Source organism: Brachyistius frenatus, unplaced genomic scaffold (genome assembly GCF_029030835.1).
Source record: "Brachyistius frenatus isolate BFR_SWC_R1_liver_20210118 unplaced genomic scaffold, ASM2903083v1 Contig_29, whole genome shotgun sequence".
NCBI classification, from domain to species: domain Eukaryota; kingdom Metazoa; phylum Chordata; class Actinopteri; family Embiotocidae; genus Brachyistius; species Brachyistius frenatus.
Window position 1 is genome coordinate 3,317,494 of NW_027210628.1, and position 26,322 is coordinate 3,343,815.

At 38.8% G+C, this 26,322-nt stretch overlaps 2 protein-coding genes across 8 annotated transcripts; one reads left to right on the forward strand and one right to left on the reverse strand.

The window, feature by feature from the left end:
• Positions 1-184: 184 nt before the first annotated feature.
• On the reverse strand, positions 185-10,278 carry exoc1 (exocyst complex component 1). Of its 6 annotated transcripts, XM_069699232.1 has the most exons (21): positions 10,194-10,278; positions 8,628-8,765; positions 8,393-8,523; positions 8,131-8,290; positions 7,788-7,805; positions 6,909-7,096; positions 6,544-6,771; positions 6,189-6,321; positions 5,970-6,079; positions 5,292-5,360; positions 4,529-4,675; positions 3,708-3,816; positions 3,074-3,118; positions 2,540-2,703; positions 2,343-2,456; positions 2,044-2,123; positions 1,687-1,915; positions 1,360-1,543; positions 1,050-1,249; positions 743-937; positions 185-635 (listed from the first exon to the last, which is right to left on the reverse strand). In XM_069699232.1, exons 2-21 carry the CDS (start codon positions 8,749-8,751, stop codon positions 483-485), a joined length of 2,781 nt encoding a protein of 926 aa, XP_069555333.1. In that variant the 5' UTR covers positions 8,752-8,765; positions 10,194-10,278; the 3' UTR covers positions 185-482. The 6 variants fall into 6 exon arrangements, with proteins under 6 accessions (XP_069555333.1, XP_069555334.1, XP_069555336.1 ...); XM_069699233.1 differs by lacking the exon at positions 7,788-7,805; XM_069699235.1 differs by lacking the exon at positions 5,292-5,360.
• A 10,144-nt stretch (positions 10,279-20,422) lies between these two features.
• Positions 20,423-26,050, forward strand: nmu (neuromedin U). Of its 2 annotated transcripts, none has more exons than XM_069699248.1 (8): positions 20,423-20,685; positions 22,150-22,205; positions 22,284-22,331; positions 22,413-22,466; positions 22,642-22,674; positions 24,827-24,880; positions 24,976-25,018; positions 25,643-26,050. In XM_069699248.1, the coding sequence occupies exons 1-7, from the start codon at positions 20,538-20,540 to the stop codon at positions 25,009-25,011; spliced, it is 429 nt and encodes a 142-aa protein (XP_069555349.1). In that variant the 5' UTR covers positions 20,423-20,537; the 3' UTR covers positions 25,012-25,018; positions 25,643-26,050. The 2 variants fall into 2 exon arrangements, with proteins under 2 accessions (XP_069555349.1, XP_069555350.1); XM_069699249.1 differs by having other exon boundaries at positions 25,660-26,050.
• Positions 26,051-26,322: the final 272 nt, after the last annotated feature.

The window sequence follows — 26,322 nt, forward strand, 5'->3', positions numbered from 1 at the left end:
GCTCCGTGGGACGTCGCGGGGAGGGGCGTGTTTTCAGTACCGGCGTTGTCCGTGGAGAAAGCGGGAGGGGCGGAGTCGGCACAGATTTTTAGCTCAAAACACAAGCCCATACCAGCCATGTTTTGTCCTTAAAAGTAAAATATATATATACAAATATATATATATAGAAATATGCGATAAATCATTGGAGGGGAGATGCAACTGGAAATTTATTATGTACATATGGCATGAAGAAATAACAAAAATATAACAAACAATTAAGTATGTAGAGCAGACTTGTTGAATCTCAAAAGAAACAGGCGCGCACATGCAGCAATAGCCGCACCTCTGTCCACTGTACAAATCCCTTTCATTAAAACACACATACACACAGAGGAAATGTTCCTTATTTTAGTGACAGGGTAGCTTTGTGAGTTGCTATTGTATATTCGGCCAGTGTGAGGCAGTAATGAATCATTAAGGAACAGTGCATAGCAGCGACACTAATGAGACTGAGCAATACTGGAGAAGTACTCCAGCATGTCCTGGATGGTGAACTCCATGGTGATCCCAGATCCAGGATAGCATCTGCCTATCAGATCTTCAAAGTGCTTGTACTGCCGGATGAACTCGTCTTGCATGGAGTGCCACACCACCTGGTGGAGTAGAATAATAAGAAAGTGCAACGGTACAGAAACAGGAGGGATTTAAAGGACGCTGCTGAACTGTAAAGTTTCATCGCATAAAACTACAAATGTCTCACCTGTAGCAGACTTTCTTCCTCACACAGGTGTTTGTCCACCTTCTTGTAAAGGTTGTCGAGGCCCTTTTTCACCTCTTTGCCCGGGTACTCTTTGATAACTTTGCGCAGCTCTTGCTTGTTGAAGGCCAGCTGGTAGCTCACCTCCTCCTCACGTACGCCCTGGGCTACACGAGCTTCAACCCCTTCAAAGAAATGCTGCGAGACAGATAACAATTTATGAAACCAGCTCTTACATCCTGCAGATCTCTCCCCAGGACAACAAACATGACTACATACTGTGATTACTCTAAATGATGACTCTTCTTACATTGAGTTTTTCCAGAGGTTGGCCTAGAGAGTTGATGACATATGACTGCAGATGCTCTGTGTATTTATGCTTGGCCTCTCGCCTCTCTGCGTCCAGGCAGGAAATCTTTAGGCGGGACAGTGTAGAATATATATGGTGGAAGTTCTCCATCATCACAACGTCCCGCGGCGTCTTCTGGCTTTCATTGGCTACTTTCTCCACTAAAAAGACAATCCACATTCAGAACATTGTTTCATAGCATCACATAAATATCACATCACTCATTGCCAATCAGTATTTGTTTTCTTTCGGATGACAGGTAGTCTCTCACCGTTCATGAAGACGGCCCTGATAAGTTTGACATAAGCTTTGTCCAGGTCCCCTCGGCGCTCGGCGTTACGGAAGATTGTTTCAGCCAGTTCAGCAAACTCCTCAAACCCGGTGACGAAAGGCAGGATGCCAACTTTGCTTTTCTTTGAAATCTTCACCTCCTCCATCTGTCTGATCTGACCAGACTGTAACAAAAAGACAGATTTAAATATGCAGACCTTAACCGTACTTTAATTTAGGAACGTCATTACAAAAACAGTGAAAACCAAGCATGCTATTTCCATTTCATAGAAACTGGTATTTTCCTCATCCTATAGGCTCTACTCACAATGCATTTGTCAAAGTTCCTCTTAACAGTGACCAGCACATTTCCCAAAGTAGTGCTGAGGTACGAGGCCGGGTCAACGTTCTCAGCTGTCCACACATGGTGACTCATCTTGACCAGCATGTACAGAGAGTGGAAGCTGTCAATCTTGTCACCCAGAGCGATGAGGCTGTTGAGCTCTGTCTCGATGCTCTGGAAGATTTTATTCATCATGAGCCGCACCATGTCTTTCCTGTCGTCAGGAAAAGAAGCGAACAAGAACAATTAAAAAAAAAAAAAAAAAAAAAAATTTTTTTTTTTTGATGCGGAGATGGTTCGTATCTACATCATAAATGTTCCCAGCGATCGGCAAGTACTCACTCTGATGACAAGGAGTGTCTGTGTTCTGCCTGGGGAGGCATTCTAGATGCCGTGCTTCCATCTGTGTCCTCCGTTTCTGGCTGACATGACAACAGACATAAAATATGACAAATATAAACAAACATCTGCTGATGTAGAAATAAATCATGCTGTGACTGAAAACACGCCAGCATATTAATCCATGCTTTCAGGGGAGAGTAATGTTCTAGTTCCAGACATAAAGTAAACGGTCATAATTCACTAAGATGCTATTTGATCTCTGTGCCACAGCGTTTTCCAGTATGTGATCACAGCTGTACCTGTGCCAGAGGGGGAGTAACTGTCTGGTGCTGCTGCAGCTTAAAGAACTTGCTGATGAAGTCTTGTTCGGCAAGACAGAGAGGCTCCAGCTCACTGAGGACCTGCTCAAATATCTGCAGAGACAAACACCCTCCATTTAGTTGTGCACACACTTTCCACATTAAAAATGTTTAATTCAATCTCTGGCACTTGTCACCTTGTCAAACTTGGTCCTGTCAGCCACGTCCAGGTCAGAGGCGGACATGTTTCCCATGTCCAGCAGGGATGAGGACTGGGAACGCCGGCTGTTGGGGCCCTGCACTGTCAGCTTGTTCAGACTCGAGGTCGAGCCTGTCAGCTTCCCAGAGCTGCCATGGAGGCCTAGTACAGCATGACAAATACTGCGTGACTTCATGCCATGTGTTCAGTGAGAATGAGAGAAACTACAGGCTAATGCAGGTCAATTATGACACTTAAAAAAAAGAAGAAGGAAGGAGCAATCAAATAATCAGAAATAAGGTATATGTTAGCTTTTTTGGCATTCAGCAGAGATTCAGGATATGTGATGATGCTTTAAACAGCACTGTGAGGATTTAGCACAAACCAACCAGGTACTCGGTTGTAGGGTTACATATCAGAGCAGCGAAGGGATTTGAGCAAAGTTTTTTTTTTTTTTTAGTGCAGTTATGAAGGGCACAGTGACGAAAAGCACAACAACAGTGGAATAGCTCCATTCAAATGTCATACTTACTTTCTGTTTCCTGTTTGAGTGCACTCTCTTTCCGCGGAAGCGTGGCTGCAGCCAGTTAGAAAGGCAGGCATCAAAGACAGACAGAGGTTAAGGTTTAAAACATGCAGCATGGGAGGGAGGGAAGGTGAGGCTAGATGTTAGCTGTACAAAGTTACATATATGCTCGACGTGCATTTAGCTTGGACAAACCTTTGGAAAACAAACTCTTATTTTTTTGTTTTCAGAAGGAAAAGCTAAAACAGAGTGCAGAAAGAAGAGTCCCATAATTCTGCCAAAACCCAAAGCTCAAACAAGGGTCCTATTCACATTTTAAATATTGAGAAGTGAGCATGTAAAGTCCCTGTGCAAAGGGAAAAGGAGACATTATTGGAAGATAAAACAGGAAGCAGGACTTTAATGTGATGCAGAAAAGGCTGTAAAGGAATGAAACCTTGTTTGTTTGTTTGTTTATACATGAATATTATATGAATTTCTGTGTGCAATATTAACACAACGGACAAAATAATCTAGAGATGCAGTGAGTTTAGAAGACAACAGATGATATCACTGAAAACTCCTAATAACTCATCATTGCACATTAACTGCACAAAAGAAACATGTTTAATGTCAGCAGCTCTGTAAATCATTCTCTTACCAAACTTGCCCTTCGCCTCTTTGGATGTACCCGCCATCTTTATCTTGGCAACCTCAAAGAAGTCTTTGATTTCACGCTCATACAGCCGGCTCATGTAATCAACATAGGTCTGAAAAAAGAGATGACCTCTGTTAAGATGTAAAAAGGTACAAAACACTACGTATCAAGGAAGTACTAAAGGAATAGTTTGACATTTTTGGAAAATATGTTTATTACTTTGATCGCAATATACTGGTTGGAGACCCTTGATCTGAACAGTTTGCAGGCAAAGAAGTGATTCACAGGAAACTGTTAAAGCATAATCCTGCCTCACTGCTTACTGCGATACGACCATAAGACAATTTCACGATATTTCAGAGTATTTCTGCAATAAAGATAATCTTGCCAATATAAAAAAAAAAAAAATTCTGGTTTATTTTTAATTTCAGGAACATACATTTGTAACAAAATAGGTGTTCTTGTTTTATATATCAGCATTAAAGCCATTTCTGCCATGTTTGTTGTTGCTGCGTGTAAATCGGAGTATTATCATCACAATATGAATTTTATTTTCCAAATTAAAAATGATGACAATACTATCATGAACAATATAATATGGCACACCCCTATTTTACACAACAGCTGTATTAAGGTAGTGCAAACCCTTTTCAATGCTTTAATACTTTAAAAGCATTAAACTTTATTATAATACCACTGTATTTATGTCAAAGTAGGTGCTCAAGGAGGGTTTGCTGTTCTAGTAAACCGCACTTGCTGTTACCACAGTAGCTAAGATTGAAATGACAGCTTTAACAGTAATTTTGTAGGAGAATATCACTGACCCTTGACAGGCCCTCGTACTTCTCCCTGTGGGTGTTCTTCAGCCACTCCATGAGCTTGGCGTAGCGCAGTAGGTCCCTGTGGAGGGGGCTGTGTTTGGGCAGGGTCAGCTCAGTGTGCTGTGACAGGGTGGAGCTCTGGTCGTGGCCCTGAGGAACAGAGTGAAGAAAAATAATCAGGAATATATTTAAAACAAGAGTATCTTACAGGAGAAGGTTCACTGCATCTTTCTGTATACACATGACCACAGCACACGTCAAGAAGATTTAGCTTGCTTCCCATCTCAATCATCTGCAGAGGATGTGTTACCTCAGTTTACCGCGAGTCCGGATGATAAACAATCTGGGAATTTTTTAAAACTCCAAATCCACCTCATTCCCGGCGCAACTTACTGAAACGCATCTCTTTTACTGCCACAATGACGTTCTCCTCACTCCCCCTCATTGTTAGCTTGTTCAGTCTCTACTACTTTTACTATAAGACATGCACGCAGAGCAGACAGGCACAGCATTTCATGATATGAGAGCCATGTTAGCACCCAAACCAAAAAAAAAGCCCCGAGCCGAGACAGTTGGTGAAGGAGGAGAAAGATGGACGGTGCCTCTTCAGCTCTGACATCAGATGAGAGATGTTACATGGTTAGAAACATATCCCATGCAGTAAATAATGCACTGTGGTGGAAAGCCTGAGGTCTCATGGCGTTGGAGTGAGATGTGGGAGGTCAAACGTTAGCGTGGGAGGGGGGGTTGCTGTGAGGGTACTCACTGGAAGTGACAGACAGGAGGACCTATAGAACTGAGGGATGGTCATTTTGAAGTGACTGAAGTGGTTGAACTGACACAGAGACAGAGAGCAGAGTGGGATGTTTCAGACTGAGCAACACAGGGGAGACAAGAATAGGAGGGACACAGCTGGAAGGAAACGACACAGAGAAGCCCAGGAACAGAGCCTCAGCTAAACAGGAAGTTCATGAGGGGGAAGAGAAAGAGCCTGGAAAAGAGCAGAAGAGACTACGGCCCTTCATTTTGCAGCACAATGTTGTGAGGACAACACAAAGTCAGACTCTTACATCTGGTCCCATGACTTCTGATGTCATAATCAGATGCATAAAATTGTAGAAATTATTAGGAAACAAATATCTACTTAAGGCTGTATTATTTTGCAGCTTTAGAGTCCAGCTAAAACAAGTACAAAACATCAAATATTTATTTTAAATTAAGAGCCCAGCCTGTTTAATTCCACAGATTAGTACAGTCAAAGGATTTTGAGGATTATTTCTTTATCAGATCAGATTTGATTTTGTAATTTTCGGAATCAGAAAATGCACAGCTGCAGAAAATCTACCCTCAAAAGATTATACTGAATAACCCACCAGCTCAGCTTGCGTCATAGAAAGGAGAGCAATGCTGAACAAGCATGTTGTAAGAATAGCGAGCCTGTTACCTGGTGAACAAACACATTATTGAGGTGATTGGTGAGGCGGCGAGCGAAGGTGTCTCGGAGCTCAGCGAACAGGAGCTGCTGCTGCTTCACGGCCATCAGCTTGTCGTGGCCTACGGAAAGAAAAATGACCACAGTTTTCATTTGCTGAGCTACTTTGAAAAACAGCCACCGGCTGATTTAGCCGATCAGTGATTGATGATGTTTCATGTGGAAACTAACCTGGTCGCAGGGCCACATTCATGCACTGCAGAAGAGCTTCGGAGGCGTTGATGCAGGCTTCGATACCTTTAGGAGAGGTCAGGTCTCCCTCCTGCAAGGCCCTGATGTGTCCCTTGGACAAGTCCATGTAGTTCTACACAAGGAAAGACAAACCAGTCATCTCACCTTAAATTTTGTATTCCTTCATCCTTCACACTTCTGTGTTTGATGGTAAGAATATCCATTTTCTAAATCAGGCTTATGCACACCAAACTATTTTTAAGTTCTGATACTCTTCTTCAGATCTGCTGAAGCCTTCAGTCTGCTACTTAATTAGGAGAAAATACAATAGAAGGCATTAAAATGTGTTCCTAACCACCAGGAACTGGATCTCGTCCAACAGTTTTCCGTTGTTGGTGTTGCTGATCTGGATGAGGCGGTTGCTCTGGGAGATCTGGTCCATCTGCTCCTTGACGCTCTGCAGCATCTCCTCATAGCTGCTCAGCTTTCCCTCGATGGTGTCCACCTCTGACAGCGCCTCATCCAGCAGCTGCATCAGGATGTTCACCTGCTTCTCCGACGCCATGATGGACTGAATGTTGGCCTTAAAATATAAACAGATAAAGAGAGGTTAGTAATCACTGAGGTAGAAACAGCACTTTAAAGAAATGTTGTATGATCATATTTATGTACCTCGCAGGCCAGTTTCTAACATAAAGACTGTGAGGTTTCTTTACTCACCCCGTCTAAGACCTGCAGCTCCTTGAAGAGCTTCTCCGCGAACGCCTCGGCATTGGAGATGGCGTACTCGCACATCTCCATCATGCCCTCGATGTCCTGCTCTTCACGCGTGCTGAGCTCCTGGTAGTCGTCCAGCGCATCCTCATCGCCCCCGGCAACGCTCTGGCTCTCACCGCTCGGCACGGACTCTAAAGCCATGAAAAGAGATGACAAAGTTGGTGCGAGCCATAAACACGAGCGCAACACTTCCAGACACGTCCTGGTATCTTCACACTCAGAATCGGGTTTTATGCACTTCTTAACAGGACAACTACAGACACAGTTACACTCAGTAAGTTGGAGGGTTCGCATTGTTTTTCCTGTAAAATTTTACTTATTTACTTCCAGTGATGGGATTGTATAAACACGAAATGAAAAACAATCTTAGGCAGTGGCATGATGTTAAATAATAATAAGTATGCCTACCTTCTTAATAGTGTATGTTCATAAGATTTAGCTATGCCTGATAAAATAACTAAATCAATAATCTGTAAAACTGAACAAGCAACTGTACTTTACTTTGCTCTGGATTGATTGGAAACAATATGGGCTATAAGTGTGGATCAAACAAGATACAGGATACATTAATTAGGCCAGCAGTAAATAATCCGATGAATTAAAGTGGAATGGACAAGTAAAAAAAAAAGAAAAAAATGAAGTACAAACACGATCTAAATGTGCGTTATAATTACTAGAATTAAACATGCCCATTCATATTTAACGACACAGTTCAAACAGCAGGAGCTTTAAGGAGGTGAGAGTCTCTAATGAGAATGGTGGTTTGAGGTCATGAAAATACAATGGAGAGGAGTGAAGAGGGGGAAGTTAAGTCCTACCAACCTTCCGCTTTAGGAAGTTCTGGCCAGAGAAAGTTTAAGAGAGAAAAGTGAGAATAAAGAAGAATTTAACACAGAAAAGCATACCACAAACCAGGACACAAAGAAGAGGCGGATTTTTTTTTTTTTTTTTTTTTTTTTAAACACGTGCTATTAATAAATGAAATCAACAAAAATCCAGGAGAGATTCTCCCTTCTGGACTAAATTATAAAACCTTAAAACATGTGCAGGGTCAACACTACTACTGGTTTGAGAGAAAAAGACATGCCCTTAAACAAATATAGTCAAATCATGGGCAGAGGCATGCCGTCACAGGAGGGGCTAAGAGAGCAGAGAGTTTACACACCTTCCAGCAGCTGAGAACTGACATTCACAAACTCCACCTTCTTCCTCAGGTAACGCTGGTTCAGCTTCCAAATGCAGGAGATGAAGGAGTTTTTCTCAGCTGTACTGCTGGCCAGCCACCGGTACACCTTCTCAAAGTGAAGGTCAAATTCAGGATTCTCCTAAAACCACAAGAGTTAAAAACAAAGAGAGTATTTGTCCTGACTGGGGGATAAAGAGGATTTTCATAATAACTTAACAGGTAATAACACGGTGTCTCTGACCTTGCTTGCATCTTTGGCGTCTACTTCCGTCAGGTCTCGGAGCTCCCAGGTCTGCTGTCGCTTGTAGAAGTCTCCTTTGTCAGACTTTTTCACCTTGACCACTTTAACTTGTACAGGCCTCTCTGTGGTAACTGGAAGAAGAAAAAAAAAAGCAGATAATTTCAAAAGCATTTTGCTTTTTTTTTTTTTTTCATGAATAGTGCTTTACAGCCAGTTCTGTGATTACACCAAGTACCTGTAGCACACAGGAAGCAGTTCTTCTTCTTCTTTCCTGCCTTGCAGACATTAACAATGCCGAGGAGACGCTCGTCATTGGGTGTGAAGATGTCCCTCTGGAGAGCATGCTTGATGGCTGTCATGGTGGATGCTAGACCTGGAACAATTAGTCCATTAATTGATTAGATGGATTGACAGAAAATGATTTCCACACTAATTTAATAATCAGTTACATGTTTGGGGAGATTTTTTTCATAAAACAATTCTCTTATTCCTGGATCTTACGAAAATAAATTGGATGTTTATACAGACACAGCTAATTTTCCAATGTTCAGTAAGAAATGTCCTCTTGTCGTTTTTGAATTATGGCGATGGTATAGATGGTATCTATAGACGCGGCTCTGCCTCCACTCTCAGACTCATTTCATCACTCAGCCATAAGATTTATTATTGGTGACAGCTATTTCACTCATCATTACATCCTGTACCAAAAGGTTAAGTGGCCATCTCCAACAGTAGGCAGAAACTGATTTTTATCCATTTATAAATCCCTTAATGGCAGCTTGCCATCACTTTCTTATTAAATCGGTCCTACAGTCAGTATTCAAGTGGTTGGCTGAAGCTCGAAGTACCACCAGCAAATACTGAATTTGGGAAACTGTCCTCAGCGTCTGTGCTGCTCACACTTAGAACAACTTGCAATGCACATTAAACTTCACACAAACATATCTCTATAGGTCAGTTTAACACTACAATAATAAACACTCTGCCCTTTAATGTAATGGTCTTTAAACATGTTTTTTGTTGTTTGTCTACTTGTTTTTGTTGTCTATGTGTTTTTATTCTCTTCTAAACTGTTCTCTTAACATCACTGAAAATGAGAGCATGCTCTCAATTATTTTTTTAATTTTTTTTTTAGATCTAAATAGGTTAATGGTTGAATGAATGAATGTTTTCTGGTTGCGTTAGTCCTCCATGATAATGTATTGAATATGTTTTGGTTGTGAACTGGTGGTCGGGAGAAAACAAGACATCTTAGGTTGCACTATCTGCTTTGGAAAACACAGGTTAACATTTTCTCCATTTCTGACACATTAAAGACCAAATCAACTAATCGATCAACCAAGAAAACAATGATCAGATTAATCAATACTCTGATGCATGCTGTCAAACATAACAAGGTGCTTATGATTGTGATTATTGCCATTTATCTTATACATATCTTTCTTCTCCACTACTTGGTATTTAACCATTTCAAAACACCGTCGACATAATTCTCGTAATGGACTTTCAGACGAGTCTATCCAAAGAAACCCATCCGGACAAGTGTAAGGACATCAACCTAAAATGTCCTTCACGCCAGCAGCCCGTCAGCTGTGCAGCCCTCGGAGGCCTTTCTTCACCCCACCGGCTCTCTCTCTGTCCGATAGCTTGACAGAGCTAGTTCATGTTAGCATCACTTACGATACTCCCACGAGCCGGGCAAAGAGTGCGACTACATTCAAGCAGTAATTAATTACAACGCCGTCAGTTTTATAAAAAACAAACAAACAAAAAAAACAAACATCACAAGTAGCTTGTTTACCTTGTTTTCAGTCCACCAGCCCTGCTAAACCAGCAGCCCTCCCACTTCCTGGTCCTCGGACGGAGCTGTCACGTGACAGTGACGTCTTCAATGGTCCACCCGACAACGATGCGATGCTGCGTTTCATTTCTTCAGGTGTTTTAGTCGGAGATTTTTTTAATTTTTTTATTATTTTATTTTTTAAATTGTATTTATCGACCAGAATTTAAAAGGGTACATAAAGGCTTGCACATACACACAGTTCACACTGCATCTGCAGGTGATTTAGGCAAGAATGGAACCAAAATTCAAGTACAAAATACAAGCAAGATGGGTCAGACCAGACTGCTATTGAAACAGGGATCTACTGCTGAGAGGGCGTGCAACCAAAACACTTGACTATCATGTCACAGCAAGATCAAGAGAGACAGAAAGATGAATCTTACAAATTATAAACCTTGTTGCTAACACAAGCTGAGTCGTAGTCTTTGTTTGGGGCAGCTTAACTTTCCAATTTAACGTTTTTTAAAGTGAACATGTTTATCATTATACAAATTGTCCTTTGCTGCCACCCTCAGGCAATTAACAGTAACTGAGGTTCGCTACATTATCTCATGTAAAAGTACTTTTTTTTTTAATGTATTAATGGGATTTTGGGGGATAAAGTTTGTGGTGGTTCAGACAGAAATCCAAGAAATTGGTGAATATGAAATAAAATGTGAATAATTCACAAGCATAAATGGTAAAAAAAAAAAAAAAAAAAAAAGTTGAATCTTTTCAGAAGTATAAACAACAATAAAGCTGATTTTAAAAAACATTTTCACAATCAAGTGTCTAAAATCAGTTTCTATAATTGTAATATGGACTTAAGAAAGTACCATTTCATATTCTGTAAGTTTGTTTAAAGCGGGACAAGAATCTCATCATGGGAAAGAGCCTTACTGACTGTGCCACAATGATCAGAATGAAATAAATCCTGTTTGAACAATGAACTCTAATGAATAATCCATGAGGTTCTGAGTTTAACACATTTTGGTGAATATTATAATTTGCTCAGTTTACAAATAACCAACAGTCTGAATTCTACTTATTTTATAATTGTTTTTCGCACCTCTTTGCTGTGACTTGAGGTCTCTGAAAGCTACAAAAGTTTATTGTTTGAGTAATGTTGTTATTTATTTTATTTTTTTAAGAGTATTGCTTTTGCACCTTTTGGGGGTGTTTACACCATTTGTTTTTGAGTTTATGTTTTTCAGTTGTATCTATCTTCGTTGAAGAACAAGCAGCGGCAGAGAAAGTGGAACAGGAAACAGAGTTCACACAGTGCAGTACTGCAGCCGTGCAGAGGAGCACGTGGAGGCAGACGGAGGTTTGTTATGACGAAGATTCACTTCACCTAGTGAACACAGTCGCAGGTACAAAGAGTCAAACAGTTTGTTTTCTGCTGGAAAAGGTGGATCACACCTGTATCTGCATACAGTACAATTTACAGGAAGATATTTAACAACATTTCAGGCTCACCATTTCACCAACCAGTACCCCTTTTGAAAATGATATATCCAGTCCAAAGAATGTCTGCGTCAGTTTTGGTGGCATTTGTATAAAGATTTGTGGAGTTATACATGTTGAGTAATTTAGCATATTTCAACAAATACAGTGACGGACTTCTGAATTGACCATAGGTTGCACTGAGCCAAACTTTTGACGATGAAGAGGATGTTCTGAAAGAAATTCAGCTCTGTCGTCCACGGGGGTGATTTATTGTAATCTTTTGAAGTGTGGAATGTGAAATGGCTAGAAATTTTAATTTTAATATTGTTTAATGGGGCAAGATTTAGTAATAAAGCAGATTGGTGGTGTAGTGGTTCGCACTGTCGCCTCTCAGAAAGGAAGGTTCAGAGGTTGTGTCCCGCCTGAAAATTGTTTAAAAATTTCCCCATAGATGATGGATGGATTTGTGAAGTTTGGAGTAGTTTTTGTTGTCCACACTTAAAACGCTTCTGAAAGTCAAACTGTTGGTGATAAAACTCTGAAAAAAATTCACATATCATTGGAATGATGTCACGTGTATCTCCAAATATGTTGGTGAATTTTGAGCAAAAGTTTGGGGAAATAAAAAAATGTTGTGCATTCAGCACACATTATAGGAAGATATTTAATGTCACTGCAGGCTCCCTGTTTGAACAAACTTAACCTGTTTGAAAATTATATCTTGTATCCAAAGTCTGTGTCAATTTTTGTAGCATTTGAATGAATCTGAATATGTGCACCAAGTTTGGTTACATTTGAGTTTACAAAAGTAGGTTTTATAGGAACTGAAAAAAGTCACAAAAGTTGGCCTTTTTAAAGCAGAAGTGTATCGGAGCATAGATGCAGATACATACACAGACAAAATGTAGTTATTAAATTTGACATTTTTAGCCTGTAAAATGTTCGGTCCCTTGCTGTTGTTGTATCACCCTGTGAGATGATGCCTAAATGTCATGTCATTACAAACATTCTCTTTTGAGAGACACCAGGTGGCATTGTTAAGCTACAGAATAGGGCTTATTTCTGTACATACCCACTTTCATGGTTTATGTGTTGTGTTTATGCACATAATATCAGTCCTGACTGCCTGTTGTTGTCAGTGGTGTACTGATGCATGTTTTTCAACAATAATAATGATACCTGGCTGAGGTTTAGAGCAAAAAGTCCACAGAGGCCTCAAAGACATTTTGAGCAAACCAATAAATGAGTCAGCCGAATGTCAACACGGTGAGTCAGATATGTGATGGAAATGAGAATCGAGGATTAACAAGTGATCTTCCGACAATGCCTTGAGGTACAATGTCTGAGTTGAAAGTTATTGTGCGGAGACAACGCTGCATTTCCCAGCTGGTGAATGTGGCATCTACTGTCACCACCAGTTAAACTCACTGCTTCTCTGCGTGTGACGCAAGCTTCGGAGCCGGGCACTGCGATGGAGATATCTGAAAATATGTCCAAAATCCATGATGTGCGTGTCCACATTTCTGTTTTCATCACTTGTTATGTATCATCAGCTCTGCCTCATATTTCCAGGTTGCAACAACAGCAAAGATCATACATTATTCAGGCATCAGAGCGGGGTGTGTAAATCATATAGTAGGTCTCTATAGTGCCCTTTAGCATGTCTTTGGAGTGATGGACATCTATATATGTTGTTATATTTTGTACAAACATGAGAAGTTTCATAAAATTCAAATGGCTTTGGTATGGAAATAAACAAAGGATAATATATTTATCTGCCTACAGAAAAAATGAAATATACTTTACGTTTTTATGGCCAAAACAACTGATACAAGTCATCATGATACATAAAAAACATGTTTGATCTGACAAGAAAATATGTTACTCTCTTTAAAGTGAATGAGTTTTATATCACACCACTTTCTTTAAAAGAAGTCCACACCCTTATCAATTGAAATTGCTATTGTAACTGTTTTCTTCATATTATATAATTGAAGAAAGATGACTAGCGCATGTCTTTGGGCGAGTATGTACATAGAAATAATTTATATTTTCAGCCCTGTATGTGCAATGTACAGGACATCTAAACGGCACACATATCCACACATATTACAAACTAGACCCACACTCACACACTGCCATTATTTTTCTTCAACATTTCTGTTTCGCCTCATGTTGTGCTTTCCATGATTCACCCGCGGCTTTGGCTGTTCTGGTACTTATGTCTATATTTTTTTGTGAATGTCAAAGATCAGTAGTCAGTGCTGACGTTGATGTTGCTACAACAGAGTGACGCCGGGGTAAAAACAATAACTTCAAGCTCACTGCAAACTGAAAATGTGTTTAGTGTGTTTAAATGAAGCATTAAGATGCTGCATTTATTCACTCAGAGTTGATTTAGGGGAGGGAAACAAACAGGGGCCTGCAGGTGAATGAACTTGTCGTGACAGGGGGCCACTCCGTCGATGAGGGAGCCCCAGTGACATGCACGGCAGATGACATGCAGATGTGACTTGCAAACAATAATGAATAACACACTGGTGCCGCAGCGTCAGGGGAGGGTGATTGCATCTATGTAATCTACATTTGACATTCACACTGCTGATTAAAGGCAGATAGCATTTTCCATTCCTGTTAGGAATCAGAAACGTTTGAGTTGCTATCTGGATGGCATTTTCTGCAGCCTTTAATAGGCTTGAAGAAGGCCTCATCAGGGTTGATGTTGATCCATAATGTCAGTGTACACACAAATAAATCAATCTGCATATCGAGGCTGACCAAAATTCAACTTCTTGTTTAGTTTAGCTTTTAAATTTCTGAGCCTCCAACAGCAAACTGAAATATACCTGTCTCCTCTTCAAACACTCAAGTGCCCTCGTGCCTCTGTTTTGGTAATCTCTCTCGACTCCCATCGTGTGGCTTTCACAGTTAAATTTTGGAAGAAGTACATAAGGATAGTGACACCTGACTGCAGAAATACAAATAAACACCCTGTAGGTGCAACACAGCAGTGAGCAACTTACCAAGATGAGGTCTTTGCTCATCACTGCCAAATTACACATAAAGAAGAACAGGCTAGCCATCCAAAGTGAAGTAAGCATGAGAGCCGCTATTACATGAGCAATGCTCCATGTAGAGCTCTTTGCTTGTTACGAGGGTCAATCATGTGCGCGATTTTGTTTTAAAGTAATCATGTAATTTAAAGTGTGCACGTGTGTGTATATCAGGAGTGCTCTTCTGATTGTTTATATGGCCTCCGGACACACACACACACAAAAAAAGTTTGGGAATTTCAGGTATTGTGAAACAAAAAAGTCAGTAAACTGTTTGTTTATGTCACCCCTCTAATTCAAGGGTGCCCCCAAGAGACGGGCTGCAGTCCCCATGATGAAATCACTGGCAACCCCACTGCACCCCCAACTAACAGGCCCCAATTATTCAAATCTCTGTGCAATCTCTTTGTGCTCCACTTTGTGTTGGGGGAATCCAAGTTTTGTAAGGTTAGGTTGGTTAACTATCTGTTCTTTCTCCGTTAAGCCCCCACGTATTCTGACTGGACATGAGTGTATAGTGGAATTTTGACTCTATTTGAGATGTGCTCAAATACTCATAGAACTGGAGTTATGTCCAATACACAACTACTTTAAAGATAAAACAAAGGAAATGGGATGCCATCTTGGTTATTATTGACGTATGAAATGCAATGCTATTTATTCTACACTGTAACGTAATGTTTTTACCTTTGTATTAACTTACACTGAAATTCCTTTATGGGGAAAAACTATTAACTTTTTATGGTGTGATGTAGTTTTTTTTTTTTTTTTACCTAAACATTTTTATAAATCTTAGATTTATGTTTTACATGCTAGCCAATACTCAAATTATCAATTGTATAAACATTCCTGTAGATACAAAGGAAATTGGGACAAACAAAAACACACCACGGTACAACTGAATTTAACTTGAAAAGCTCTGAAGACTACCTCAGATTGTATTTTATATGTAAGCATTTAATTTGTGGATGCCAAGCAAGCAACCCTTTTAAACTCCTGTCGCCATGGACGTGCTCCCACAGGTGAGATATAATCGGAAAGTCCAGTGAGTGTTAGGATTCAGCGTTGTAGGTTACATGGTCATTCAAATACAGTAAGTGACACACTTCCCGCACAGAAGAGAAGATTACTGGATGTCAGGAGGTAGGGATGAACGCAGAGTTAGGAGAGGGTCACACAGAGGGAGCAAAACTAGTGAATTAAAGTGTATCAGCAGTACAAAGAAAATTAGCACTTTAGTAACATATTCTTGTTTAAATGTGTCTTCAGCAAGGACTTTTACATTTATTTATTTTGGTGTCTCACCCTGTGTTCTCTTCATTTTGTCTGCAATTCTTTTTAAACTCCTATTATAGTCCTATTATCGGCACGAAAAGCAGTTGTCCTAGTTTTGGTTTAAGGGATGAATTAGTGGACTGGACTGGACTTAACTCTGTGGTGCTGACAGACCAAGGCATAAGAAAAGCCCTCATTTAATTTTGTGACGTTAAACTTGAATAAGAGTGAATAAAAACAATAGTTAAGCCATCGCCTCCTTAGTTCATTACTAGTAAGATAAAACTGATCAACTCCAGTGGGTCAGTGGGTTAGAGCAATATGTCTTCAATTCTGTCTACATGTAAGAGCTGCAAAGATGCAACTGTAAGTGTGATGAGGTGTTAAAAACCTGTCAACTTATTTTCTGTTTCATCTATTATCATGTTTTCCCTTACTGCCTCTAATAGGACCACGTGAATGTATACAGGCCATTGACTGTATATAAAAGACAGGGCAAGCTCTATCAACCCATTTCTGACTCTCATGTTTTCTTTTTATGACATTTAAGTCATGACGTCAACAAACAAAACTTTACCAAACTCAATACTGAGAGGCGGCAGATTAAATAAAAGCTTCTGATGACACAAACATATCAGGTTGAAATAAGTGAGACAAATTAAATAATTAAACCCTACACTGTGTTAGAACGTATAAATCTGTTAGAACGTAGAACTCAAGATGGGGGCTGAGAGGTTGTGAAATCACAATATTCTTTTATTCTGTAACATAGCATTTAATTAATTAACTGTGTAAAAAACTTTGTCTCTAAATTAAGAAATTTGGATGTGTTTAACAAATCAAAATGAAAGACCCCCTTGGCCAATGGACCGGTGACTATAGAAGCAGACTTTGCAAAGCAATTTGCAGGTGAGACATTTGTGTATACTTTATATAAGTGATGCATTATTAGACTATGAAAATTGATGATACTATTATGACATAAACCACACCATTTGTTGATATATGTTTTCCTGATATCTCAGAGAAGGCACATGGAAAAAAAGGGGTGAGAAAGGATCTTTGTAAATCCCAGTATTATACATTTTACATTGATCAGTGTTGGGAGGAAGATTGCTTATTACTGACATTCATTTAGCAGACTGCCTACACAGGAAATTGTAAATGTGCCTGGATTGAATGTGATACTCAGTGTAATATGCAATGATACTTATAGCCATATAGTGAGACATAATTGGGCAAAAACTCATGTAATGTGAGAATTAGTCTAAGTGGATTTCTGTTACTTGATACGACCAGCATATGTAGCATTATGAGTTTGAGATTCAAAGCAGATTCTGAAATACAAATTATCATATCTATGACGAAGGTTACCTTTACATTGAGATTCCACAATTGTCTTTTTAAAGATGTAATTTTAAACCATTATTTTTTTTATTTAGTTTGCAACCTGATCTATCTGGCAGCATATTAACAAAGAGCATTATGAGACTCATAATTATTTTATTTATATCTTTCATAAATAAACTGTTTCACTGCAGTTTGCAGGAAGTTGTCAATGCAGCTGTGTGTGGATTTGATAAATTTGGAAACACAATAAACTCAGTGGCTTGTCATATTTTATAAGGTTAACTAATGGTCTTTGGAGGAGGGCATGACTTTGTAATTTGTTGCTCATTTTCCTCCTTTCCAATCAGGAACATCAGTCATAAACATAAACATCTGCAAGATGAAATGGATGTGTTTAGGTGGCTCTAATTCTTGATGCCATTGTGTCCAGGAGTAAAAGTCTTTGGTGGAGTTTGTTGGGAATTATTCCACTTTTTGGTCTTAATTCCTGATATTGAGGAAAACTGGGAGACTAAAGAGGACAGAGAGATTAGTGTAGGAGTATGACAAGGGTGGAGATGAATGTTTGGCTCCTTGAATTGCTCAATTACCAACGTGCTCCATTTGTTGCTACTCGTGCCATTAAGCAAACTCCCTACAGATTTCAAAGACAAAGCTGTGATGAGGGCAGGACTTTTGATGATATCTTCTCTCAAGTGCTTCTTGTGTCTCCACAGCAATATTCCTTATAAATTAGCTTTCCTTTTTACTGCGATGGAATAAAACTATTTCATTTCTATGGCAGCTCATGAAGGCATTCAATCAAATTGGTACCCTCAAGATTTACTTGTGCATGTAAGTCATAAATGTGCTTGTTAAATCTTTGGACATCGTGCAACGCAATGCATTACATATTATTCAGCTTTCAAAATCATTACAGCAATATTTAAAATCTTCCTTGCAGCATTTATTTCTCCTCTTTGTTTCTCAACCTGCCTCCTCAGTTGTCCCACAGCTCCTCTCCTTCAAAACTTTAATAAATCCAAACTCCCTTCTTGTAACAATGAGGCCAATTACAGCTCAAATAAATCCAGCTTCTTTCCGAATAGTGTATAAATTCATCTTCATATTCCTGGTGGGTTTTGCCGCAGAAAACAGGAGAGGGTTTGTGTTTTTGTTATCATACCCTCTGGTTTATTGTAACAGCTCAAAATGATGTGTGGTGCCAGAGAGTCTCTCTGCTGTCACACATGCTGCTTCACACAAAGACCAGCCCATTTACCTGAGTGTCATGGTAATTCAGTAATGATCCATAATGAGTCTCTCTAATAATTAAGTACACTTAAATATATGTGTCATTATCAATTATCTATTATATAATTCATATGATTATACTTATTATTTTATGTGATTATTGTGGATAGTGGACAGTTGAATTGGTGTGAATAAGCATCACAAAAAATTGGGGTGCTATTTTATTTTTCAAAGTAAGAGTACAATTCCTGCTTTACTTTTTTGGGGGCTTTACTGATATAATTTTAAACTCATAAATACATCATGGCTTTTTGTGGTAATTATAAAATTAAAGTTTTTCTGCAGTGATATGGTGAGCTTCATCAGCGACAACATCGAGGCTATTTAGTCCTTATGGCATTAAAAGGCCTCTTATGCTTCAACGGGATATGGGACTGAGGTAGATAATGCAAGAAGGTATTTTTCCATTTTGAAAATCTATTCAATCCGATAGCAGAGATGAATGTTAGGGTTTTTAAAAACAGTACAGTGTTTAATATAGATTCTACCTATAGAGTTGAGCCACAGCTACTGCTGGGGTACAGCAACACCACTTGGAAAAACCACTCAGAACTGCAATTAAATGAAAACCTGGACTAATAATAATGGAAAATTGTTAAGATTAGTTCTGATTATGATTACATTTGCTAATGGTTATTTAAGGGAGTAATGCATGGTTGCCATGAGTGTAGTGCTATTTGTTCAAGTACTGGAGCACACCTGTGCAAGGTTGTGACTTTATTTATAATGTTGTGTAATCACTGTTCCTACAGTGCTGAGTTTACATACAATAATCACTAATGTAATTTGTATCGCATTAATTTAATAAAGTTAACAATATAATCCTGCTACTTTCAAAGGTTGCTCTTGATTACTCATCTAAAGTGCTATTGTCTGATTTTAGGCTGTTCCTGCAGATGTTTTAAAATGAAAGCCTTGCTAAGACACTAAATGTTTCTGTCACCTGAAATGCTCAGAGGTTTTCTATTTGAAATGGGTACAGGAAGTGTTATGTTTGTATTCACAGAAATTAGGTATCTTTAACAGGGCAAAAGGGAGTGGATCTAGAGAACCGCAAAGTTCTCTGATAAGATGTTATAATTAGGGTCCTGCTTACAGCGTCAAAACGTTCAGCTCCCAGAAAACCTGGGGTCTGCACCAACTCAGTACTTTTTAAGTCAAGGTCCAAAAACATGGGACATTTGTTCACGTTTATTCTTGTGGATCCTACTTTACTATTTTTAAGTCCTTTTTACATTAACTTGTGTTTCTTTTTATTTCCAACTTTTACACTGTAAAATGAGGCCTTGTGATACACAGCAGGACTAAACTGAATGTAAAGAAATGTTGATTTACATGATTTAGGCTACAACAAGGTACATTGGTTCAAGGCTTCTGTCCTCACAGTATTCACTCACCACATCAGCAGAAAAGCAGGCGGTGATCCAATAGCAAGTCAGTAAATAGTGTACAAGTTAAAAAGCCCGTGAGGTGAGAGCACGTGTCTCTGCCAAAATGTCGTTTCAGAATAACTATTAGGCTACATATTAAAACGGCCTAGCTGCAGCAGTAGGCTGGATTTTATTGTCCAGTTTGGTTTTAACTAACATGAACAAATAAAAAAATAAAAAACGTAATTTTTTATCAAATTGCTGGTATTTTTGTTGATAGTTTCCAGCTGAACTTTATTTGTTCATTTCCATCACTTCATGCTTCCCTGAGTCACGTTCCACCAACCTGTTGATCCAATAACTTTTCACGCGCGTCGAGCGCCGAATAGTGACGCAGTCAATTGTCAGCGTGCGAGGAGGGTGTGTGACACGAGCCTTCATATCTCTCTGACGTGAGGCAGAAACTGTCAGAAGAACAAGTCAACAAAAAAAAAAATCCCCCAAAAGACAAGAAAGGCCAGCCGGAGAGGGAGATGAGGATGTTCCAGAGCCAAAGCCAGCTTGCTCAGCGCGGAGCCTTCAGCAGCCTGCACAGCCTCAGCAGCAGAGCCATGAGTCCGCTCAGCACGGCCAGCATCACCCTTGCAGCCCTGCTCATCCTCACCATACCAGTCTGTCAAAGTAAGTCCGACTTCTTTTCTCTTTTTCTCTGCTAAAGTATCAAAAGAAAAATCTGAACTTCTTCATCTGAGGGAACCTAAAGTGAGTTAAGTTTTTTTCCCCTCGCAAATATAAACATACAATGAAGGAATCTATCTATCTATCTATCTATCTATCTATCTATCTATCTATCTATCTATCTATCTATCTATCTATCTATCTATCTATCTATCTATCTATCTATCTATCTATCTATCTATCTATCTATCTATCTATCTATCTATCTATCTATCTATCTATCTATCTATCTATCTATCTATCTATCTATCTATCTATCTATCTATCTATCTATTACTGTAATTAAGTGTAAGAAAATCGGGAAAGTCACCAAATAAGGAAGCTAAACCTGGAAAAAAGAAAAAAGTAAGTAAGCATTTAGCAGTAAGAAACAAAATGGGGAAATTCCAGCTGATAATGTTTATGTGTTACATTTGTGTCCATTACAATCTTTATTTTATTAGGTTTTTTAAAAAAAAATTTTTTTTTTTTAATTTTTTTATCATACTGTCGTGCAATAGTGTGTTTGAGTAAATAAATAAAAAATAGAGGAGATAGAAATATAGAGATGCATCAGTTTTCCATGTAACTACTGGAAATCAGTAAATCAGTTTTCTGCTGAATAAATTCTAAATATATGATTTATGGTAAAAATATTTGTATCCATCTATCTCTCAATACTCCACCCCCCCATCCCTACCTCCCCTGACCCTGTTCGGGATAAAGCGGGTGTAGATAATGGATGGATGGATCTCTCAGTCCATCTTTATCATTCTTAACTCAAACAAAATAAGACAATTGGACCCAAAAAAAAGAAAATAAACATGTTCTGGTCTTTCAACCTCTGACTTCTGGGGTCTACCAACCGACATAAAGTCAAAATATGACTGAGCGATGCATCGATGAAGACTGACAGCCATTTCTCCCCCTGATGTCAAAGTGATCTTTACATTTTGCGCGTAAGCTTCAGGATTTAACATCAGTGTCAGCGCTGCAAGCTGTTGACTTATTGTTTAGTAGAAACATGACTTTTAAAATTCAGAATAGTTTATAAAAATCTATTTTTTTATATCTTTATATTCATGATTATTTTCCAAAGCCTCTGAGATGTAATCTTACATCAGTACGTTGGACAGTAACTCCCTCCATGTTCGACAGTAAAGCTCTTACCCTGCTAATGGACATAATCATTTCGAAGCATATCGGAGATGTTGTTCCTAATCACAACACAGCGAACACACACACTGACCTGCAGCTTGTACAATGTCGTCATGGAATATTAATGCTGTTTCAATAAAACTATACCATTGTGTTCAGATGAAAACACTATATACTTGGTGAGGATTTTTTTAAACAGTCATTTCACTTGAAGTATTCACTCTATATTGTATTAACTGTGTGTGTCTGCCTTGTTGTATGAAACAAAAGGTGCTCCAGCAGATCTTCAGCAGGTCACAACAGATCAGAGGCAGCTCCTCAGCCAGGTATGAAACACGCTCTTTATTTTCTTCATCCTTTGTTGGTTGGTGCTCTCCTCCATCATCCTGTGTGCTGCTCCACAGATAGACGCTGTGTGTTCATCCTACCTCTCTGCAGACCTGAAGTTTTGGGTGAGTCGAGTTTATGAAGACAAATATCACACCTTAATTGCATGGTTCTGATTGGTAACAGCTCTCTGGTCATTTTTCCAGGCGTCAGATGTCTTAGGAGAACTCTGTGTCTTGATGCTGGTTCAGAAGTCAAAGGTACCTCCGACTTAAGTCTCTCTTCTCCTCCAGTAACATGGAACTAATAGCAAATTATTTTTGTTTGTTTAACAGAATTTGGCACAGTGGTATATCAATTAGAAAGTTATGTTCAAATTCACAAAGCGATGTAAACCCAGAGACTTATTGTGTTGTCAATATTTTATTTATTCAGGAGCTCAAAGTGCGAGAAAATACCAGTAAAAGGGTGAGTGTGAACTACTTTCCCTGACATCAGCAGAAAAAAAGACTAGACCATACACCATAGGATTAAATCTAATTTGTTGTGATGACTTGTTTGCATGTGTATATGTGTGTTTTGTTGTTGTTGTTTTATGTCCCGCACAGTATGTGCAGTTTTTATTTCATTACTCTAGACCTCAAGGTTCTGTGTTGTCACAGTAAGTAAGTAAAGTAAAAGATAAAACTGCGCTGCTACAGCGTGTTGCTTGACCTAAGACAGCTCCTTACATCGATTTATGTGGCCTGCACTTCTTAAATGAGACTAAACTCTGTCACAGCTATTAACACTTATAATTCAAAATGCCCCCACATCATTTCGCAAAACCAAAATGCATTCAGGTATGCGTGAATGAAGAATGAGTGTGAGCATGCAGATATATACTTGGACATGGGCATGCACAGTCACAATATCTAGAAATGTAAAATGAAATCTTGTCCTCGGGCTGGTCTCTTCTTCTTCTTCTGCTCTGCATGTGAGACGCCTTTCCTCGTAAACCGGCAGCATTTCGCAAAGGGAGGCGACAGCATGACTACGCAGTCAGCTTTGTTTCTTGGTTGCATGAGAACTTGGATGGATTAAGCTTGCCCTCTCTGTCCATCCTTCACTCTGGACAACGCAAATGTCAACTGAGAAACAAAGAACATTTAAAAAAAAAAAAGTTGCAGAACATTATATTAAGACATCAAAACTAGTATGCAGCTCTGCTAAACTATGTGGAAAATACAATTCTTGATATTCTATCTGTCTGATGAAACTATAAAACATTTTCTGGTCATTTACCAGATAAAAAAAAAAGTCTCTCTGCATAATTAGAATAGAGTGAGATGTTTACATTGTCTACTATCTGTCTCAGTGGGGATTATGGTTATTTAAATGCATTTTATTTATTTGTCTTCATGTGCATTTATGTCCATTGAAGTCAACATACGCACAAAACGTCCCAGGGGGCCATTCACTTCACTATTTTACGTGAAACAACACAACATATTTCTTAATTGAATTATGAAACCACGTATTCTTTTGTTCCTCTACTTGGATGTTAAACAAAACAGAATTTGATGTGTTTATCAAAACCCTGACATGGAGGAAGATGAGGAAATTTAAAGCATTTGTTTTGCACGTTTGTATGTGTTGATTAGAGGGAAACATTGTTTCTCTCTCTGCATGTGTACATTTCATGTTCAGCACTTTCTCCCTCACTGTTATTCATGTGTGTGTCTGGCTCTATCTGTGTGTGTGTGTGTGTGTGTGTGTGTGTGTGTGTGTGTGTGTGTGTGTGTGTGTGTGTGTGTGTGTGTGTGTGTGTGTGTGTGTGTGTTGTGTGTGTCAGACCCCTCCGTTGTACCCTCTTCTTCATCTAGTTTCTCAACTCCATACCAGAAGAGAGAGAGGACTCTCAAAGCGTGTATGTACCACGCACATCTCCTTTCAGTCTCCATATTTTTCTTTTTTAGTTGTTTTTTTTTGCTTCCAAAAATCTCACAACCTCTGATTTATTAAAGAAACACATTGAGAACAGATACACTGAATGCAACCAGTGGTGCAAACTGTATCGTGATATTACTTTATGACAAGTATTCTGTTACTTGCTGCTTAATATATCCAGATTTGTCTACTGCAATAGGATAACATACACAGAGCTGATAAAGAAGATACATTTACAGCATGTACAATGGAAGTACTGCACTGTACTTCTGTGACAAATGTTGATACTGAAATGTGTGTGCTCCATTCTGCCCTTGATTTCAATGCGTTTTCCCCTTTCTGACCTTCCATGTCAATAACGCTGTACGAGCTCAGTCTACATTAGTTGTTCTTTCCCAGGCTGAGGGTAATTATGGTCTAAAATTAGTGCAGCTGACAGGTGAACTTATCACTCATTGCTATGAAGCACTGACATTCACAAAGTGGACACAGAGGAACCGTGGGCGAGAAAACATGGAGAGTGTTTGTTTTGGAAAATCCAGATGTGAGTGTTTGAATGGGGTGTGTGTGTGCAGGTGTTGGGAGGAGGGGGGAGGGGGGTGTTTTAGTCAACACTGAGAAAATGGCAAACAAGACAAAGACCTTCTGCTATGTGTAAATTAAACTCTGCAGGTTTTGTGTGTCTCTACAGGCTGAATTCCAGGGACCAGGGGGAATCCAGAGCAGAGGCTTCTTCCTCTATCGGGTAGGGATATGTTTGTGCCACAAATTGTTTTTTAAAAAGAAATAAGAAGACCTACATAATATGGTGAACTTATTGAGATGTCTTTGCACTTACAGCCACGAAATGGAAGAAGATCCTTAGAATATGAATAAATGAAAGGTAATATTACAGTACTTTTTTGCCAATCTCAAATAGGAGGGTGTTTAATTTTTTTTTTTTCTTAAGAAGTGTATTTGGAATTTAGTTTTTTTTCATTTGTTTCATCCTTCTTTTGCAATATAGTTACACAAATAGTTACCCTTAACTCGCGTCAAAAAGGTAACTTTAATGTGCACCATGATACATAAAGGTGTGCTTTATTTTCTACAGAGGACAGCAGACCTGTCAGGATTTTATTTTTCCAATCCTAAATAACCTAGTAATTTAAAGCTAATTTCCTAACTTTGTCAATTTGTGCAAAATATGGAAAACAGTTTTTATTTACTAATAAATATTACTATCACCTTTTCTTAGTGGAAATAACTGTTATTTTCCCACAGTTATTTGTTAATAGTTAAGTGAGCTGTACTAATTTTAACACTTTAATATTTTGACATGTGTCTATATACATTTTCATCAAGTCCTGAATCGCTGTTTAAATCCTGTCCAAATCCATGCTCTCCTTAATTCTGTCATTAGTGCCCGGTAGAACCAGGTTGCTAACACTCTGTTTATGTGGTGCTATGTCTGAAATGTGTATCCTCTTGTAATCATTATCTTATCACTTATATTAACGTGCTTCAGATTCTCCTCCTCTGAAGTTTAGTGTACAGAGATGACACAGACCCTGAGACCCGAGCCGCTGCACCACGACCAAGTTTCCAGACTCCAACCACAGCCCTCTGCCACTGCTGTATGTGATGTTTGAATGTACACAATGAATATTCATTAAAATACTATTCATTTGCCCAGATTTTATTTTGTCTTATATATTGGTCGTTTGCATTCAAACTGGTATAATGGGATTGAGTGGAGTTGTGTAAGTTTGATTCACTATGCATTTGGAAAAAGTGTCAAACAACTACAGTATGAATGAGCACACATTATCTTTAAAACACATATATGTGCATTGAGTTAAACACATATATATAGTTTAACTACGATAGAAGAACTTATTTGACATATTATAAATGAAGCTGTTAACATTGTACTTCTAAATACAAGGACTTATTTTAATAATAACATAGTTCATGCTATTAAAGATCATTTTAAACATGTACATGAGATAAATGGAGTCAGTCTTTGTGTCATGTCACCAATCACAAATAACCATTGTTTAGTTTCATGTGAATGTCTGTCCTAAATGTACACATTTATGACCTTTTTGCAGCACTATTATTAGCAGAAATTAATTTCTTGTCAGTTGCAAAAATGTAGGCAAATTATAAAGCAGGGAACATGAATGTGTAATTACTATTCTCAAC